The sequence below is a fragment of the Lolium perenne genome, chromosome 4 (genome assembly GCF_019359855.2).
Source record: "Lolium perenne isolate Kyuss_39 chromosome 4, Kyuss_2.0, whole genome shotgun sequence".
Lineage (NCBI taxonomy): Eukaryota > Viridiplantae > Streptophyta > Magnoliopsida > Poales > Poaceae > Lolium > Lolium perenne.
In genome coordinates, this window is record NC_067247.2 from 34,397,648 (window position 1) to 34,416,188 (window position 18,541).

At 42.1% G+C, this 18,541-nt stretch overlaps 3 protein-coding genes across 3 annotated transcripts; 2 read left to right on the forward strand and 1 right to left on the reverse strand.

Annotated features, from left to right (window-relative positions):
* Positions 1-4,156: 4,156 nt before the first annotated feature.
* Positions 4,157-5,113, reverse strand: LOC127319646 (citrate-binding protein). The gene is made up of 2 exons (XM_051349616.1): positions 4,823-5,113; positions 4,157-4,546 (listed from the first exon to the last, which is right to left on the reverse strand). Exons 1-2 carry the CDS (start codon positions 5,111-5,113, stop codon positions 4,157-4,159), a joined length of 681 nt encoding a protein of 226 aa, XP_051205576.1.
* Positions 5,114-6,839: 1,726 nt separating this feature from the next.
* LOC127319692 (citrate-binding protein-like) lies at positions 6,840-7,649 on the forward strand. The gene is made up of 2 exons (XM_051349659.2): positions 6,840-7,166; positions 7,266-7,649. Exons 1-2 carry the CDS (start codon positions 6,876-6,878, stop codon positions 7,647-7,649), a joined length of 675 nt encoding a protein of 224 aa, XP_051205619.1. The 5' UTR covers positions 6,840-6,875.
* A 6,834-nt stretch (positions 7,650-14,483) lies between these two features.
* On the forward strand, positions 14,484-16,645 carry LOC127319701 (xylan O-acetyltransferase 14-like). The gene is made up of 4 exons (XM_051349670.2): positions 14,484-15,062; positions 15,280-15,451; positions 15,551-15,747; positions 15,824-16,645. Exons 1-4 carry the CDS (start codon positions 14,500-14,502, stop codon positions 16,335-16,337), a joined length of 1,446 nt encoding a protein of 481 aa, XP_051205630.1. The 5' UTR covers positions 14,484-14,499; the 3' UTR covers positions 16,338-16,645.
* Positions 16,646-18,541: the final 1,896 nt, after the last annotated feature.

The window sequence follows — 18,541 nt, forward strand, 5'->3', positions numbered from 1 at the left end:
AAAATGACAGCTTAATTAAATAGTACTCTTGATGTTGACACACGGAAGAAAGGTTGTACAAGTGTGTTGAATTGAAAGTGTATTAAGTGATCATTTTGTGTACAAGGTGAGGCTGACTGAGTAGCTAGCCAGTTTTGATTTGATTTGTTTTCAGCCTGCATTTGCCTAAGTGAAGGAGCTTTTCTGTTTGTTTTGGCTGCTTCGCTTGGTCCTCCCTTTCAGCCTCGAAATTACCTTCCCAGCTGAATCTGCTCGCTATTGACAAAATGAACACCTGACAATTGTATGGTCTGAAAGCAATGTTCTATGGTCTAGTCAGTTACAGTGATAATTTCCTTATTTTTAAGGATTTTTAAATATGCAAGATCTCTGTTGTAATGTGCCTTTGTTTCCCTTAATAAATTTTCTTTCCTGCCCCATCTCGGTAGATTGGTTGATCGAGCAAATCTTCGCTGTGATATTATGGGCGTGGGGGTCTGAATGTTCTTCCCTGCGGCGCTAGAGCGGTCTGACTCGGACGTCAGGAGGAAAGGTTGTACGTCCAAGGCACTGGCCGGTCTGAAATCAGGATGAGACTTGGAAGAAGGCACAAGATCATGACACGATATCCACGGCTAGGTGAAGAATTCAGTCATTTTTCTCATTCACGCCGTGGACCATACGACGGGCTACAGATCAGTACGTGCATGTATCTCTTCCTTGCCAGCTAAAATGTTCTCCCAAAATTAAGCCGCCGTGTACACGAGGGCACGCGGAAGATTAATTAACGTTAATTTAAATTACCGTCGGTAACACGAAAATAACAGCGTGCCCTCAATCTTAATTGCCACCTCTCCAATTGAACACTTCCGATACAACAGTGCAGTCAGCCAATAATTTAGTTTTTCACTGCGAGCCGGGGCGTTTGTGCCTGAGTCTTGATCCATCATGCAACCTGCATGCATGAAAATTTTATGGTTGAATTCGACTATCCCGAAATAACTATGGGAGAGATATCGAGCCAGGGGCAATGCAGTTGGTGGTGCTTTTTATCTTTCCTTAAATTGTGGATCGCTCTTCTTCTGTTTTTTTCCCAGGCCCCTGTACAAAATGGTTGCCCGTAAGATTCATTTTGTAAAAATTGTCTGTAGATGTAGCATTGCTCGTCTGTGCCTGAGTTTTGATCCAGCATGCAACATGCATGCATGAAAATTTTATGGTTAAATTTGACTATCCCGAAATAACAATAGCAGAGATATCATGGCTATATGACAAACGACTCCTCTCGATTTTTTTTTTCTTTGCGTATAACTAGAATACTTTGCCAAAAGTGACATAGTTCTCTTTATGAGATCTAGAATAATAGAAACCTGCAATCATTGTAAATGCTACGCGAATAAGTTCCACATTTAAGTGGAACATTGTAATGTTTATTTCTCGACAAAGGAACCTTAATTGTAGTCATCGCACTGTAGGGGGTTACTGGTAGAACCTGACCATGCGTGCCCTTTCTACACGACATTACATTGGTCCGTTGAATGGAAAATGTGAGTTAGTGTTGAATGGAAAATGTGAGTTAGTGTCCCCGATAGTTCTTGACCGTAGCCGATTTTATTTATTATCTTCTGTAGATGTACAATCTTTTTTGCTTATAATAATTTTAACCAAACAGTTTTTGTTGGTGCCCTTTTTTATTTTAATAAAATATTTCTAGCAAGAAGTACAATGATTATTTTTCTGTTTGACATTAATTGTTCCTTCTCATTTCTTAAGTATCTTCATTACTCATTAAGGGTTATGGCTATCTGTTGTTTGTCAGATTATTTTGCCATCACATTGAGATTTTTTATATCGTTTAAATTGAGAAAATACAATAGATAAAATATATGCTTTGAGGAAACACAATATGACTTCGATAGAAACTTTGAGTTAAGCATATTAATTTTTGTGAAGACATCGGTGAGTAACACTGGATTACAGATCAAGATACTATACTAAAAAAATATAATTCCATACTGATTTCATATTTCTCTCTTGCACTCCTCTTCCACATGCCAAATGTTATCTATTAAATCTGGGTGACACGGCTGAACAGCCGACCTACCATTCAGCCGAGCAAAGCATGTTAACCTCATTGCCCATTGGCACCATGCGGCAACGTTGCCTTTGTGACGCAGTTAGCTGTAAGTATGTTCGAGCAACAGAGAAATAACTATTTCTAAGTTGATTACGAAATAGTCGCTCGCTGAAGTTTTTTTTTTTAGCTCAGTTTGCATCTCCATGGTTTGTGACATGAACTTAAATATTAATGAACGGTTAATGGGATAACCTGTTTCCCTTTTTCCATTATGTCTGGTGCCGCTGCATTTTGTTTTTAAGCTCCTTTATGTTTGTGTGCTTGGTACAGTTGCACGATTTTCAGTAGACCTTCTCATCGCTATACTTTTTATAATAAAACTGATTGCTAATTTTTTTATATGTCTCATAGGTGTCTAGCAAGCTATTTTTTAGCACCTTTTGGCATTTTTTATATTGGTCTCACCGGCACCACGCGGCAACATTGTGTTTCTAGAGCTTGACACAGTCGACCAATAAGTGTGCGGAAAAGAAATATTTTTTTAAGTCGATTAGGAAACAGTCACTTGCTATTTCTATTGAGCTCGATATGCATGTCCATGGTTTGTGACATCAACTTAAATATTAATCAACGGTTAATGGGATAACCTGTTTCCCCATTTTCCATTATACTTTAAGCAGTATGAGTTGAATTTTGTAATTAAGCTCCCCGTTGAATTTTATATAATGAAAACAGATTTGCTAAATTGTTACACCTATGTTTGGTGCCGCTGCGTTTTGTTTTTTAAGCTCCTTGACGTTTGTGTGCTTGGTGTAGTTGCACTATTCTCAGTAGACCTTCTCATTGCTATACTTTATGTAATAAAATAGATTTGCTAAATTTTATATGTCTTGCAGTGTCGGTCGAGCTAAAAAAATTAAACTCATTTTGGCATTTTTTATATTGGTCTCACGGGCACCACGTGGCAACATTGTGTTTGTCGATCTTGACATATTTGAACTGTAAATCTAATAAAGCGATAACGAAGTATATTTTTAAGTCGATTAGGAAACAGTCACTCGCTATATTTTTTGAGCTCGATATTCATGTCTATGCTTTTTTGAATCAACTTAAATATCAATTGATTGTTTATTAGGTAACCTCTTTTGCTGAATTTTTTCAATTAGACTTTAAGCAATATAGGATCCTTTTCCATCTTGGTATCGTGACCCTTCTATCTAACGTGTTATGGTTGGTGTATGCATGCTACCTTTGGGTACATATTTGCAAGTATGTAGCCAGATGGTATATATTTAGCTTCCTTTTATTGGCTTTGTATGCATCAATGATTGATTCATTAACGCTGGCCGCAGTTTGTTGTATCCAAGTTGGGCTTTTTGTTTGGAGATGGTGGGCCGATGTTTCCTAATTGGCAGAAGTATTAGTTCGTTGTCTTCATCGTTCAACTTTCCTAGTTATTTTTATGTTACAATTGTTACCTTTTGTACAAGATCATTATTGTATGTAACTTAGCATGAAATTTAATTTTTCATTAAATCCTAGCCATAATTTTAGATATAACTATCAAAATAATTAGGATTATGTGGATCATCCTGATGTCTCTGTTTTAGACATCCGTATAGATATCTATATTTTTCTTTTAGTATATAATAGAAGATTTTTTTCGTAAATTACTTATCCATTTCGCGAAAGCATCTATAAATTTCTAATGCAAGGACGACTCTAAGTTACTAATCGATGAACATTTTATTTCTCAGGCATGTGGTGGTCAGATGTTCATTTTGTACGCACATAGTGAGCAGATTCAGCTGTCTATGTAATTTTTTCAAGTATAGTGAGCTCCAGCCTAAGATCGAGCTATATAAACGACGGGGAACCTGATTAGTCTCACGTCTCATCTTGCTTTGAGAGACAGCTGAAAAAAGCGAAAGTGATATCTTCACTCTTATAATATACAAGCAATCATCATCATGCCAGCAAGTACCCCAAAAAAGTGAAAATAAAAATAGTAAAATCATAGATCATAAATGAACAAAACAAACATAATAAACAAGATAGTCACTACTATCATAACATACATATATATCAACATAGCTAATTCTAGTTTTTCTTAAAGATCGTCACGTTCTTCCAGTGAGACTCCATGCGGTTAGAATCATGGTGCTGCGCATAGACGCCGAACTTGAAGTAATGTGAATGGCCTCCGCGGCCACGCACATGCAGCTTCTCCTGGCCATCGATGTACACAGTGAGCACGGACCCATCTACATCATGGACTACATTCAGTTTAAACCACCGATTGTAGATGTTGTCCTCAACGAGTTGTCGGTCGTAGTAACGAAGTGCGCCGTCATAGACATGCAACATGAGTGTGCTGGCCGCCCCCGCCTCACCGGCTCCAAATACCTGCATGATGCAGACACCTGATGTGCCCGAGGGGACGTAGCCATACCCCTCGAACTGCCACATGCCTGAGCTATAGTCATGTCCCTGCAGGTAGAAGACTTTATTTCAGAAATTAAAATGTTTTGTTACCTCCGGCCTACATATCCATAGATGCATATACCCCATAGTTTATTACAAGCCAAAACTTATGATAGCCTAACAAAAAGGGTGACACATGCCACACATATGGAAGAAATTAGCCTTATCATAAGTAGGACAAACACACATAAAACCAACATCCAGCCTACTTAAACAAAAGATAATACACAACAAAAATGCGCACAACTAAAAGTTACGTAATTATGTTGGTAACTAACTTACAGTGATCCTGATCTCTGTTCTTGGCATTGTGTGGCTTTGGCGGGCATGTGGCTTGTCAGAAGAGAGCACCCACATCTTCCGCACAGTGCCGTCAAAGCTGTACCGCGCACCACTTGCCTCGTCATACGGTCTCTGCAACTCAAAGTTGTCCTGGCCGAGATTCAGTGCCGTGAACCCGTCTGTCGGGTCGGCAACTTTGGGTGCCCGTGTGCTCCTCGCCGCAATGCATGAGAATGATGCCACGGAGACAAGGAGAGACACACTAATCCAAGACAGATCGCGAGAAGCCATATAGGTGCTTCTTCTGGTTTGCTTTTCAGCTCTATCTCTCGACGCAAGATGAGATGTGAGACTAATCAGGTTCCCTGTCGTTTATATAGGTCGATCTTAGATCTTAGGCTGGGGCTCACTATACTTGGAGAAATTGACAGTGTTTCTTCTCCAAAACGGAGAGTTGACGGCTTAATTAAATAGCATTCTTTGATGTTTACACTTAGACGATGCGTTGGATACATGCGTTGGATTTTTCTATTAAGTGGTCGTTAATTTGCGTACACGAAGAGGGATTGACTGGGTAGCTAGCCAGTTTAGACTAGATTTTGTTTTCAGCTTGCATTAGATTAAGTGTAGTTTTTCTATTCTGGATGCATCGTTGCGTGCCCCATTTGAGCCTTGTAAATACCTATACAGCTGAATCTGCTCTCTACGTCCAAAATAAAGATCTGACCACCACACGTTCTCAGAAATAGAATGTTCATGGATTAGTAATTTAGAGTCGTCATTGCATTAGAAACTTCTAGAGGCTTTCGGAAAATGGATAATTAACAATAGCGATGATATATCTCTCGTGTAGTTATTGGTTATTTCATGACAGTTGAATTCAAATTTACATGCATACATGTTGCTTGCTGGATCAAGACTCAGGCACAGACGACCCTTCTGGCAGTGAAAAACTAAATTATAGCTTGACGCACTGTTACATCGGAAGTGTTCATTTGAAAGAAGCGGCAATCAACACTGACGGCACGCTGTTATTTTCGTGTTACCGACGGTAATTCAAATTAACGGTGATTAATCTTCCGCGTGCCCTCGTGTACACGGCAGCTTACTTTGGGAGAACAGTTTAGCTGGCAAGGAAGAGGCGCCTGCACATACTGATCTGTAACTCTATAAGCGGTATCCCCTCGTCTGGTCCACGACGTGAATGAGAAAACGACTGAATTCTTCACGATAGCCAATGTCATCATCTTTTGCCTTCTTCCAAGTCTCATCCGGATTTCATGCTATCCAATGTGGAGGAGACAACCTTTCCTCGTGACGTCCGAATCTAGCATCAGGGCATGCTCTAGCGCGGCAGCTCACAACATTCAAACCGGGCACATAATATCACAGCGAAGATATCGCTTATGCTCGATAAACAAATCTGCCGAGATACGGTGGGAAGAAAATTCATTAAGGAAAACAAAGGCAAATTACAACAGAGATCTTGTATATTTAAAAATCCGTAAGAATATGGAAATAATCACTCTAACTGACTAGGCCATGGAACATTGTTTTCAGACCATACAATTGTCAGGTACTCATTTTGTCATTAGCGACCAGATTCGGCTGGGAAGGTAATTTCGAGGCTGAAAGGGAGGCCCAAGCGAAGCATCAAAACAAAGAGAAAACCTCCTTAATTCACTTAGGCAAATGCAGGCTGAAAGCAAATCAAATGAAAACTGGCTAGCTACTCACTCAGTCTCACCATGTACGCGCAATAAAAGGAACATTCAACTAGCTAATGATCACTTAATACTTGTTCAATTCAAGACATTTGTTCAACATGTCATCCGTGTGTCAACATCATGAGTAGTATTTAATCAAGCTATCAATTCTACATTTTGGAAAAGAAAAGGTGTCATTTTCTCCAAGTATAGTGAGCTCCGGCCCTAAGAACTATATAAACCCACAGAACCTCGTGAATCCCGCATCTCATCACAAGCCTCTACACCAAGAGACAAGTACATACCTGAAGAAGGCAAAGCAGAAGTCACACACATATAAAGTACACATGGCTCCTCAAGCTCTGTCTTGGATTTGTGTGTCTCTGCTTGTCTTGTTAGCATGTTCATCATGCGTTGCAGCGAGGGGCACACGGACGCCCAAAACAACCGACCCAACATACGGGTTTAAAGCTGTGAGTCTCGATGAGAGTAATTTTGAGCTGCAGCGTCCGTACGACGAGTCAAGTGGATCGCGGTATAGCTTTGATGGCACCGTGCGGAAGCTATGGGTGCTCTCATCTGACAAGCCCCACACCCGCCAAAGCCACACCAGCCCAAGAACAGAGATTAGGATGACAGTAGGTTACCCACATAATCAGTAGGATCAGTATATATTTGCATATTAGATTTATTTAGTGATCTTACTTATATGGTACTTATGGTATTCTTCTACCCAGGGGTATGACTACAGCTCTGGCGTGTGGCAGTTCGAGGGTTACGGCTACGTACCCTCTGGCACATCAGGGGTGTCTATCATGCAGGTGTTTGGAGCTGGTGAGACGGCAACTACGCTCATGCTTCACGTCATAAACGGTGCACTGCGGTACTATGACAGACAGGTTGTTGAGGACAACATCTATGACCGATGGTTTAAACTGAATGTGGTCCATGACGTCGAAGCGTCTAGGCTCACTGTGTTCATTGATGGCAAGGAGAAGTTGCATGTGTCTGGCCGCGGCGGGGACTCACACTACTTCAAGTTTGGAGTGTATGCCCAAAACCATGACTCCAGCTTCATGGAATCTCGCTGGAAGGGTGTCAGGATCCTGAAGAAAGACTAGAACAATTTATTTATGACATGTTCATTATGTTGATGTATATATGTATGTCACTGTAGTGACTATGTTTTTATGCTTGGGTTGCATTATTTTTTCAATTATGATTTATATGTAAGGACAGTGTATGTGTGTATGTTGGTAGTGTGCAATATTCTTTGTAAATACAAGTTTTTTTTTGCTACTCCCTTTGTTGGATTGTATTTATGTACTAGGTTGGTACTTCATGATTAATGTCAGTTTTAGTTTCTGATTATTGTTTTATTTTTTCCTTGTACTTTTATGTTACTCTACTCCTGCTCAAATAAGCGTACGATTTAGATATGACTTAGGTTAAACTTTATCAACTTTGACCAACTCCCTTAAAAAAGCAGCATCATTTATGACACTAAATCAATATCGCTAGATTCATCTTGACATCTAGTTCAATAATATAGCCATCTTCGTATTTATAAAAAAATTGGTCAAATTTGAAAATATTTAACTTCCAAAAAAGGAAAATGCACACTTATTGGCAGTTTTTTCTTCAAAATTTATGGATATGCCAAGTGAAACCAAAAACAAAGATTGAAATATAATCAAATGGTGCAACATAATGATATTATTTTCATGAACTAAACAACAAGGTAATTGTAAGGGTATTATACGGTTAACCTTTATTTTGGCTGATGATAAAACCGGAGCTAAAATATGGACTGATGTTACCTAAAAATATTTACATAGGTTTTAGTTCACAAATGTTGATGGGCGGTGGTTTGAGACTCCCCATTCAATAAAGAAAGATAAGTGCCAGTGTTGTCCATTTTTCGTTTTATATTTATGTTTGAGTCAATAGTAATCACCGTATTATTAAGAGGTGTGGTCTCAATGAGCTTGATAGGGATGATACCAAAGCCCTATACACACAACCTACAAGCACATATATAGCCATAACAAAAGTGAGGAGAGTTAATTCTTAGTAGAAAACATCATTTGAGATGTTTTTGGAAAACCGATGCATAGTCCGGTGTCACCGGTGCCGGTAGGTCCGGTTGCCACCGGCTATATATGGTTCCGGCCTTTACCAAAATGAAATACGAAGCGTCGGCACCCATCTTGGTCACAACGGGAACAATCGGCAACGACGCCGGTTTGCTCCGGTTCGACGACTTGGTTGGTACACCGTCTAAGCAAACTAGCGAGACGATCGGTCTGACCGGTCGGTGCACCGGATGTTCCGATGTGTAGACCGGCATTGCCAACTTACCATCGGAACTCCTCGATCAGAATGTCTCAAATGTGTAACATCTATAAAAGAAAAATATTTTCTTTGCATTCATGTCTTTTATACGCAAACAATTTATGGTGGATCAAGTTTTTTTGTTGTTGCACAGACCACATAAATTATGTGTTTGAATGAAAATTTAAACATAAACTTAGGACAAAGAGATATACTACACGCATCAGTTTCTTTGATTTGTTTAAACTTCGGACATCATTTTTTTAATGAGTTTTGTATTTACTTAGTGTAACGGAGACAAGGTTACAAATACCATTAGAATCTGTTTGAACATGTTCCAACACACAAGGATGAACCGAGCCCAGTAACTAAGGAAAAAAAATAGCGCGCTAAACAAAATAGTGTGGCCTTTCAAAATACGCTATGAAGATTATAATGTGCTAATAGCACGCTATTTTAGAAAATAGCGTTTCACAAAAAGTTAAAAAATAACAAATGTAGTATGTATATTAAAGATTTTAGCAGCTCAAAAATTATCCACATCACAACGATCAACAAATCAAATTGACAAAGTCTTGATCGCACTAAAAGACAATGATTTGTTAGTCCAACAAGTAGACAAGTAGATAACTAATTAACCTGCCAACATGCAAACAATTAAAGAGCCAATTACATAGCAGTAGAAGTAATAATTAATCAAAATGAGATGAACTAGATGGATAATGCATGCGGTCATCATCTGATTCAGAAGAAAAACCGCCTATTGCAGCTCATCACAATGAAAAACTAGAAGCAACTTCTTCTTCTTCATAGGCAGATTGCATCAACAACTTTTACTCTTTTTTTCGCGAATGATTAGCAGCTTTTACTCGTTGTGATGTTGGTTCTTCTTCTTCTTCAACATGTACGCATTGTGTGAGGAGGAGTGAGAATTGTCGATGTGCTTCTGTGGTTTCCAATGGGTTAAATGGCTACGGTTAGAATGAGGATTTCGGAAGCTCGTGGGCCAAAAGATCCAAAATAGCTAGTCGACGGCTCGATTTCCCTGTAAAAATAGCACCGCTATAACGCTAAAAAAATAGCACCGCTATAACGCTAAAAAATAGCGCGCATAGCGCCGCTAATAGCGTGATTAGCGCCACAACGAGTCAAATGTGCATAGCGTAGCGTTCACTCTCTAAATACGCTATAGCGCCCCTATAACTCCGAAATAGCACGCTATTTTTTTTGTTGCCAGTAACACACCCTCCATAACCCACACTTCTACCAAACTTAACAATATTGTGAGCCACATAATTACAATCCACATTAACCTTTTTCTACAAAATCTGGGAGCATTTTTGATACCTACTTTGAATCTGACATGACAAAGGCTAATTGAAATTTTCTTTTGTCCTTCATCTTCAGTTCATCAACCACATTTTCATTGTCGCACTCAACAATAACTTGTGAAGTTGCAAGTGGAATGATGGCTTTAACACCTTACAGGAATGCTAGTCCCTCAGCCATTTTGGCGTTGGGACAAGGGTCAGTCATCCCCCAGGCTGAGACAACTACTTTGTCTTCATGGTCCCTTAATACCGTACCCCACGTTCCCCTATTTTCTTCCATTAGGAAACCAACATGAACGTTCAATTTTTGCCACCCAAATGCTGACATCGTCCAGTCACTAGGGAGTTCTTTCTTTTTTGGCATACCATCACCTAAAGGTTGGATCGCCCTCTTTCCTTTATAATCTTTCTCCACATAAAGGAGGCGAGGTACGACTGCATGTAAATAGAAGAATTCTCTATGCCACATTTGCCATCACCAAAAATGTAATTGTTTCTTATATGCCAAGCACACGACCCCAGAGGAAAATCAGCTTTGATCTCATTTCAGCATTGCATTGGTCTAGCAGGACAAGTACCCACTTATTCTCGGCATAAGTGAAGAAATTTTCAGGAGCGAGAGACTGATATGTCTCCAACGTATCTATAATTTCTGATGTTCCATGCTAGTTTTATGACAACACCTACATGTTTTGCTCACACTTTATAATAATTTTATGCATTTTCCGGAACTAACCTATTAACAAGATGCCGAAGTGTCAGTTCCTGTTTTCTGCTGTTTTTGGTTCCAGAAAGGTTGTTCGGGCAATATTCTCGGAATTGGACGAAACAAAATCCTACGATCTTATATTTCACGGAAGGTTCCAGAAGTCCGAAGGGGAGACGAGGAAGGGCAGCAGGGGACCCACACCATAAGGCGGCGCGGGTGGCCCCCTGGCCGCGCCAGCCTATGGGGAGGGAGCCCCCTGGCTCCTCCGACTCCGCCTATTCGCCTATATAACCCCTCGTGACCTAAAAACACGATACCAATTGACGAGACTCCAGAAAGACTCCAGGGACGCCGCCGCCATCGCGAAACTCCGTTTCGGGGGACAGAAGTCTCTGTTCCGGCACGCCGCCGGGATCGGGAATTGCCCCCGGAGTCATCTCCATCGACACCACCGCCATCTTCATCGCCGTTGCTGTCTCCCATGATGAGGAGGGAGTAGTTCTCCCCCGAGGCTGAGGGCTCTACCGATAGCTATGTGGTTCATCTCTCTCTCCCATGGTGTGATCTTTATGTGATCATGAGCTTTGTATCATTATTAATCTATGTGCTACTCTAGTGATGTTATTAAAGTAGTCTATTCCTTCTCCATGATGTAATGTTGGCAGTGTGTGCATCATGTAGTACTTGGCGTAGGTTATGATTGTAATCTCTTGTAGATTATGAAGTTAACTATTACTATGATAGTATTGATGCGATCTATTCCCCCTTTCATAGCTATTGTTGACAGTGTGTATGCTATGTTAGTACTCGGTCTAAATTGCAACGGTCTATTATGCACTCTAGAGGTTACTTAAATATGAACTCCGGATGTTGTGGAGCTTGTTTACTCCGGCTTGAGGTGTGCTTTTGTAGCCCTACACAATGAATGGTGTTTGTTATCCAACAAGAGAGTGTAGAAAGTAGCATTTATTTATTCAGTTATGTGATCAATGTTGAGAGTGTCCACTAGTGAAAGTATGATCCCTAGGCCTTGTTTCTAAGCATTGAAACACCGTTTCCAACAAGTTCTGTTACATATTTGCTTGCTGCCATCTTTATTTCAGATTGCAATTACTACTTACAATCATCCATATTACTTGTATTTCACTATCTCTTCGCCGAACTAGTGCACCTATACATCTGACAAGTGTATTAGGTGTGTTGGGGACACAAGAGACTTCTTGTATTGTAATTGCAGGGTTGCTTGAGAGGGATATCTTTAACCTCTACCTCCCTGAGTTCGATAAACCTTGGGTGATTCACTTAAGGGAAACTTGTTGCTGTTCTACAAACCTCTGCTCTTGGAGGCCCAACACTGTCTACAGGAATAGAAGAGTGCGTAGACATCAGAGACCAAGAATTCATTGGATGTTGTCTTAGTGTTGTAGGCTTTGTACATGCCACCACTGCATGATGAGCCGTTTTAGGCTCTCTACCACAAAGAGTGCATGTTGGCATCGCTTCCATCTTCCTTCTACAACGATGAGCCTGAACGCCAAGAGAATTCGTTGCAAGTTTTCAACCATTGGGAGGGGCATTTGCAGACCAGATTAGCTTCCATAGGGAATAGTCACCTTCAGGGTTTATGCTAGTTGATGTTTGTCTCTCACAATCTTGCAGTTGCATACCTAGCTTGTAAGCACTCCTAACTGAAAGAATGTCATTTATTTCATGTGTCCATGCAATACTGTCTTTGTTTTGGTTTGAAGACAAAGTAATCCTTAAAACTTCTTCAGCATCCGTCAGATATAGAAGAGACCTTACCTTTGTTTCGTCCCATGATCTATTATCCGGGTTAATGAGATCAGCAACCCATTTAAGCCTTTGGTTACTTGCTTTTCCTATAACATTATGATTTCCTCTTGGGAGCCAATTATCTCTCCAAATCCTGAATTTTGTTCTTGAATGAATCCTCTATATTATAACTTTTTTTAGGAGATCAAGGCCGTGATTCATACCTTGTGAAAAAGATGAAACATTATGACCGACCATTGTGTCTGTAAGCTGACCGGATAGTATTTAGATTTCAGCAGTCTAGCACAGAAGCTATCCGAGAATTGCAGCAGGTGCCAAGCTTATCTCACCAGTAAGGCCTGGTAATCTTTCCACATGCCAACCAATGTATTTTTATTCTTTCTTCCTCATCTCCCCACCAAAAATCACATTTAATTTGAGTAAGTTCATCACATAGACCAACGGGGAATTGAAAAAACACTCATGGCATAATTTGTAATATCTTGTGCCACTGCCTTTATCATAATTTCTTTTGTAGCTCCAGATTTATATTTTTCATTCCAGTCCGAACATTTCTTTCTTAACTTTTATTTTGATGGCTTCAGCTTTCCTTCTTTTATACACCCTTGTGGTATCGGAAGTCCCAGGTATTTATCCTCCATTGATACGGCCCCAATATTTAGGATCGCTTCCACCGCAGCGCCCTCTTCTTCCAAGCAATTTTGTCCTAGCATGATTGAGCATTTAGCGGGGCTTAAATTTTTTCTTATTCCTTTATCATACTCTCTCAAGACCCCCATTAACTATGGTAGCTTGTTCAGGAGCGGCACGGAAAAAAACAGACTATCATCTGCAAAAAGGATGTGCATAATACCCGACTATTTCCTGCATATCTTCAACTCTTGTACCATGTCTGAGTTGATCTCATGTTTGAGCAAGGCAGAGAGGCTCTTTCCCACGAAGAGGAACAAGTAAGGAGAGAGAGAGAATCTCCCTAGCGTAAACCTGTTGTTAGAGTGAATCTATCTAGCAGCTTGCCATTGAATTTCACTGATTATCGGATAGTCTTGACACACTCCATGATCCACTTTATCCATTGTTCTGCAAAGCCCATATTGCTCCTGTCGTAAGCCTTCATAAGGTCGAGATTGTAGGTGCAGAAATTTCCGGGGGGTTTTTGAGACTTTCTGTAATGCATGGAAACACTCGAAACAATAATATCATTGTCCGTAATCATCCTACCTGGGACGAAGGCACTCCGAGTGTCAGAAATGATATTCTGTAGAAGAGGCCTAAACTAGACATTTTGCCACAATTTCCACACAGGCTTATAGATCTGAAGTCTTCTAGATTTGACATCATTTTTGTTCACTCCAAAGCAGATGCTTTTGGAAGCCAGTTTGATTATCGGGTGTCCTTTCAATGATTAATCCAAGAGAAGTAATCTAATAGGTAACCGTGATTTTTTTTTTTGATAAACACCAAAATCGGTATTGATTTACTTCTCTTACACGATTGTGTAGAAATTGCAGTATTTTGTTTCTTAAGATTAAAACAGCAAATTTAGGTGGAATTTTTACTGTGAAATTTATTTCAAAACAGGTGCATCTAGTTTTATGTTTTGTACTACTTGGTAGTATTATTTACTTTGGGTCTGGGCTGACACGGCACCAGAAAAGGTCAATCAGTGGCAACAACTCTCACCTAAAAGAGGGATCCTTTTACAACAAACGAGTGCACCTGCTGCAGCATATTGCAGTGACTGAACAACCTCGCCTGTCGCCGTGCATGCAAGCTACCTATTTGATCCTCCTGCCTGTGTACATGTCTGAACAGATGGCTGTCAAAGTTGCCGCGAGCACCCCGCCGCGCAAGTGCCAGAGCGCCACCAGCGCCGGCGACCCCGAGGACGGGTGCCTGTTGAAAGGATCCGCGAAGAGGTCGACGAGGGTGTGGGGACTAGCCACCGTCAGCGTCAGCCTCCAGAGCCAATGCTTCAGCTCGTTCGTGCTGCTGGTGTTCGTGATGTTCGTCGTCACCATCGTCTCGTTCACGACAAGGAGCGGCGCCGCCGCCAAGATGCCGACCTTGCATCCGCCTCTTACCACGGACTTCACGGTCATGACGTCCACGAGCAACAGCGGCGCCACCGAGCAGGTGACTGCGCCTCCGCCTCCGACCGCTTCCGCTGTGGACGGTGGTGGCAGGGGCGTGGAAGAGTGCGACATGTCCTCCGGCCGGTGGGTGTACGACGAGGAGGGGTACCCTCTGTACGAGGAGAACGCGTGCAGGTTCATGTCGGAGAACTTGGCGTGTGGGAAGTATGGCAGGACGGACCTCCGGTACCAACATTGGCGGTGGCAGCCGCACGGCTGCGACCTTCCAAGGTACGTCCGCGCCATACACTGTCTCTGAACTCTGAAGTAAGTTTAAAGATCTGCCGGTTGTTCAACTGCTCACGCATGCGTGCACAAGCATATAAAGTGCTACTCCGTAGGTCTATTGGGTGGAGTCGAAGAGAGCCTAAATGTCAGTATTACATTACTGATTAGGGCACGAATGATGACTGTTTTGTTCTAAGCTATTCTGTGGATAACGGAGCAGGTTCGACGCGGCGAGCCTGCTGGAAAATCTGCGGGGCAAGCGTCTGGTGTTCGTGGGGGACTCTCTGAACCGGAACCAGTGGGTGTCCATGGTGTGCCTCATCGACACCGCCACCCCTGGCCTCCACAAGACCCTCAACTCAAGCGGAGCCCTCTTCGCCTTCAGCATCCATGTACGCTGCGTTCATCTGCAAAGTCACACCGATCCATTCTAACTGCAGCTGATTTCAACGCTGAAATTTAATCGATCAACGGGTGGGTGCTGATTTCAGGAGTACAACGCGTCGGTAGACTTCTACTGGTCGCCGCTGCTCGTGGAGTCCAACTCCGACAACCCGGTGCACCACCGCGTCGCCGACCGCACCGTGCGCGCCAACTCCATCGTTGAACACGCCCGCCACTGGACAGACGCCGACGTGCTCGTCTTCAACTCTTACCTCTGGTGGCGCCACCCGTCCATCAAAGTCCTGTAAGTTCAGACGTATCACTGTACGGAGTGCTAATTAAACCGTGGATGCGTGCTGATGGGTGCTCGTGCGGTGCAGTTGGGGTTCGTTCGAGACGGCAACGGCGGCGGAGCACGAGTACACGGTATCCAAGGCGATCGACGGCCTGCGCGCGTTCGAGTTAGCTCTGACGACGTGGGCCGACTGGCTGGAGTTCCTCGTCGACCGCGCACGCACCAGCGTCTTCTTCATGTCCATGTCGCCCACCCACCTCCCCTCAGACGGCGACAACCACGGGTGCTACAACGAGACGGAGCCGATCGCCGCGGCGGACGAGGGCCGCGGCCATCACGGCCTGAACCCGGCGTTCGGGCGCGCGGTGGAGGAGCAAGTCAAGCGGCTGGGCGCGCGCGGCGTGGCGGTGCGGGTGGTGAACGTGACGGGGATGTCGGAGCGGCGCAGGGACGCGCACCCGTCCGTGCACCGGCGGCAGTGGGATCCGCTCACGGAGGCGCAGCGGCGGGACCCGAGCAGCTACGCCGACTGCATCCACTGGTGCCTCCCCGGCGTGCCCGACGTCTGGAACCAGCTCCTCTACGCGCACATCGTCTAGTGACAACACTGCGACACGACACGACACGGCACGGCGCCACGAAGATGTACAGCGCGACGGCACGAGTTTACTGGGCCTGGAACAAATGAACAGAGTGCGTAAGCCTCAGGATGGGCCGTATGGACCGGTACTGCAGATTCTAAGGCACCCGCGGCATTCAAAAGTTCTCAAAAAAACACGGCATTCAAAGCCCGTGGCAGTTTTTTTTCTCGTTTTGTGAGAGAGGTTCAGAGTTTAGCGTTGATCAGATCAAAGCTGAGGGCTCGTTTGGTATCTCAGTATTTTCAAAAGAGTTATATATATTTTTAGTACCATAACTTGCAAAATGAGCCCCCAGGTACCATAATTTGTACCGAGCGAGCAAATATGTCCGAATCACTCTAAAGATGACACGTGCTGTCCTAATTTTTGCAAAACCAAATTGTACATTTTTCCGCTCTCTTCTTTACTTATTTACCACTGCAACACACAACTACTTGTGAACTATAAACGTACGTTATTTTTTTATTTTTTCTTTAGCCTAATTAAATCTGTGTACGCCAAATGACACATGTTTGCTTCCGATTGACTGTGGACCTATTTGCTCGCTCGGTACAAATTGTGGTACCTCGAGTGCTCGTATTGCAAGTTGTGATACTAAACTACACATCTAATACAAGTTGTGGTACTAAAAGTGTATATGACTCTTTTCAAAACTATGCTATTAAACCATACTATCTAGATGACTGGGCTAGCAATACTTAAGTTCCAGAAATCGAGGTCCGGAGATGTTTTTTCCAATACTTCAAAAAATAGCATGTTTTATTCGACAGCCTTGGCATTTAGGATGCAATTTTTGGGCCTTGCTTACTCTCCAGTGCCCTCTTTGGTTTGGAACCCTTGGGATCCTTGCAAGATTTTCACATGGCTTTGACCCAACCCATCCTTCCTCGGTGCTCCTCCATGACGAAGCGCATAGATCTGGCCTCAACACTCTCCTTGCTTTTTGAGAGATTTGGAATGAATGTAATGCATGTGTATTCCACAATAGGCATGCTCCACCTTCCGTACTCCTAATAAAGATTAAATAGCATGTGAACATTTGGGTGTTTGTGGGTGCTAAGCGTACGAGTAACTTATTCTAGGAGTAGGACCTTGATGTAACATGCCACCTTTTATTTTCATGTTAGACTCCTACTTTAATTAGTAGGTTGGGGCAAATACTTTTCCCCATTTTAAGAAAAAAAACATGTTTCAACGACTAATAGGCTTGAAAAGAGGGGATGACGAAATTGTGGGCTTTTTAAGATTTGCAACCAAAAAGAAACGGTCGCTCAGCTCATTCTCAAATGTTGTTTCACTCAAACGAGTGTTGTCCTATTTGAAAGCTTTGCTTGGGATTGTCGACATTGACCCAAATGGGTGGAAACTTTCCCTTCCATCAAAGAAGTACTTCATTCCCCATCGCAATTTTAGTTTGTCTGACAATTTGGAAAGAGAGGAACTCCGTGGTTTTATGAATCAATCTTCAACCTCAGCGGTCCTCATAGAGAAGATTAAAGAGGAGGGGTGCAATGTGGAGCCTCACAAGAGCCAAATCGCTTAGTATTATTATGCCGCTGGAGTAGGCCTATGTATTTTAATATTTTCATAGGCCAAGACTTGGCTTGTAAAGTTGAATGGTGTTTTGGCACCCGGGAGCATATGCTCCCGCTTTTTAAATTTTGTTTTAAATACACTATCAAAATGTTGAAAAATTCGGACACAACATTTAGTGGGTACATCTCAAAATTCTACACGCTCACAAAGTCGTTCCATGGAAAACCAATATTTTAGAGTCATGTGTAAAAAAGACAACTTTTTATGTAAAAAAGCTTGTCTAGATGAGGCTTTATTTTTTTTTATTTTTTCACACAAGTCACAAAAATTGTTGGTTTTTCACAAAAGTTGATGTGCGCACATATAATGTCGATATGTAAGGGCGAAAATTTCCGTTCAATATTTTTGACATTTTGAAATGTTTTTTCCGATGGTAGGAGCATATGTTCCCATGTGCCGAACTGAATTTCTGCTTGTAAAGGCTAAAGGCTCTAAAAAACTTCTCCATAATCATTGAAAATCGCAAATATTTTGCCTAGTTAAAAAACATGTTTTAAAGGATATTGAAATATTAATACCACTATTTAGTCACAACCAAACACATTAAATTATTTAAATTGTAGTAT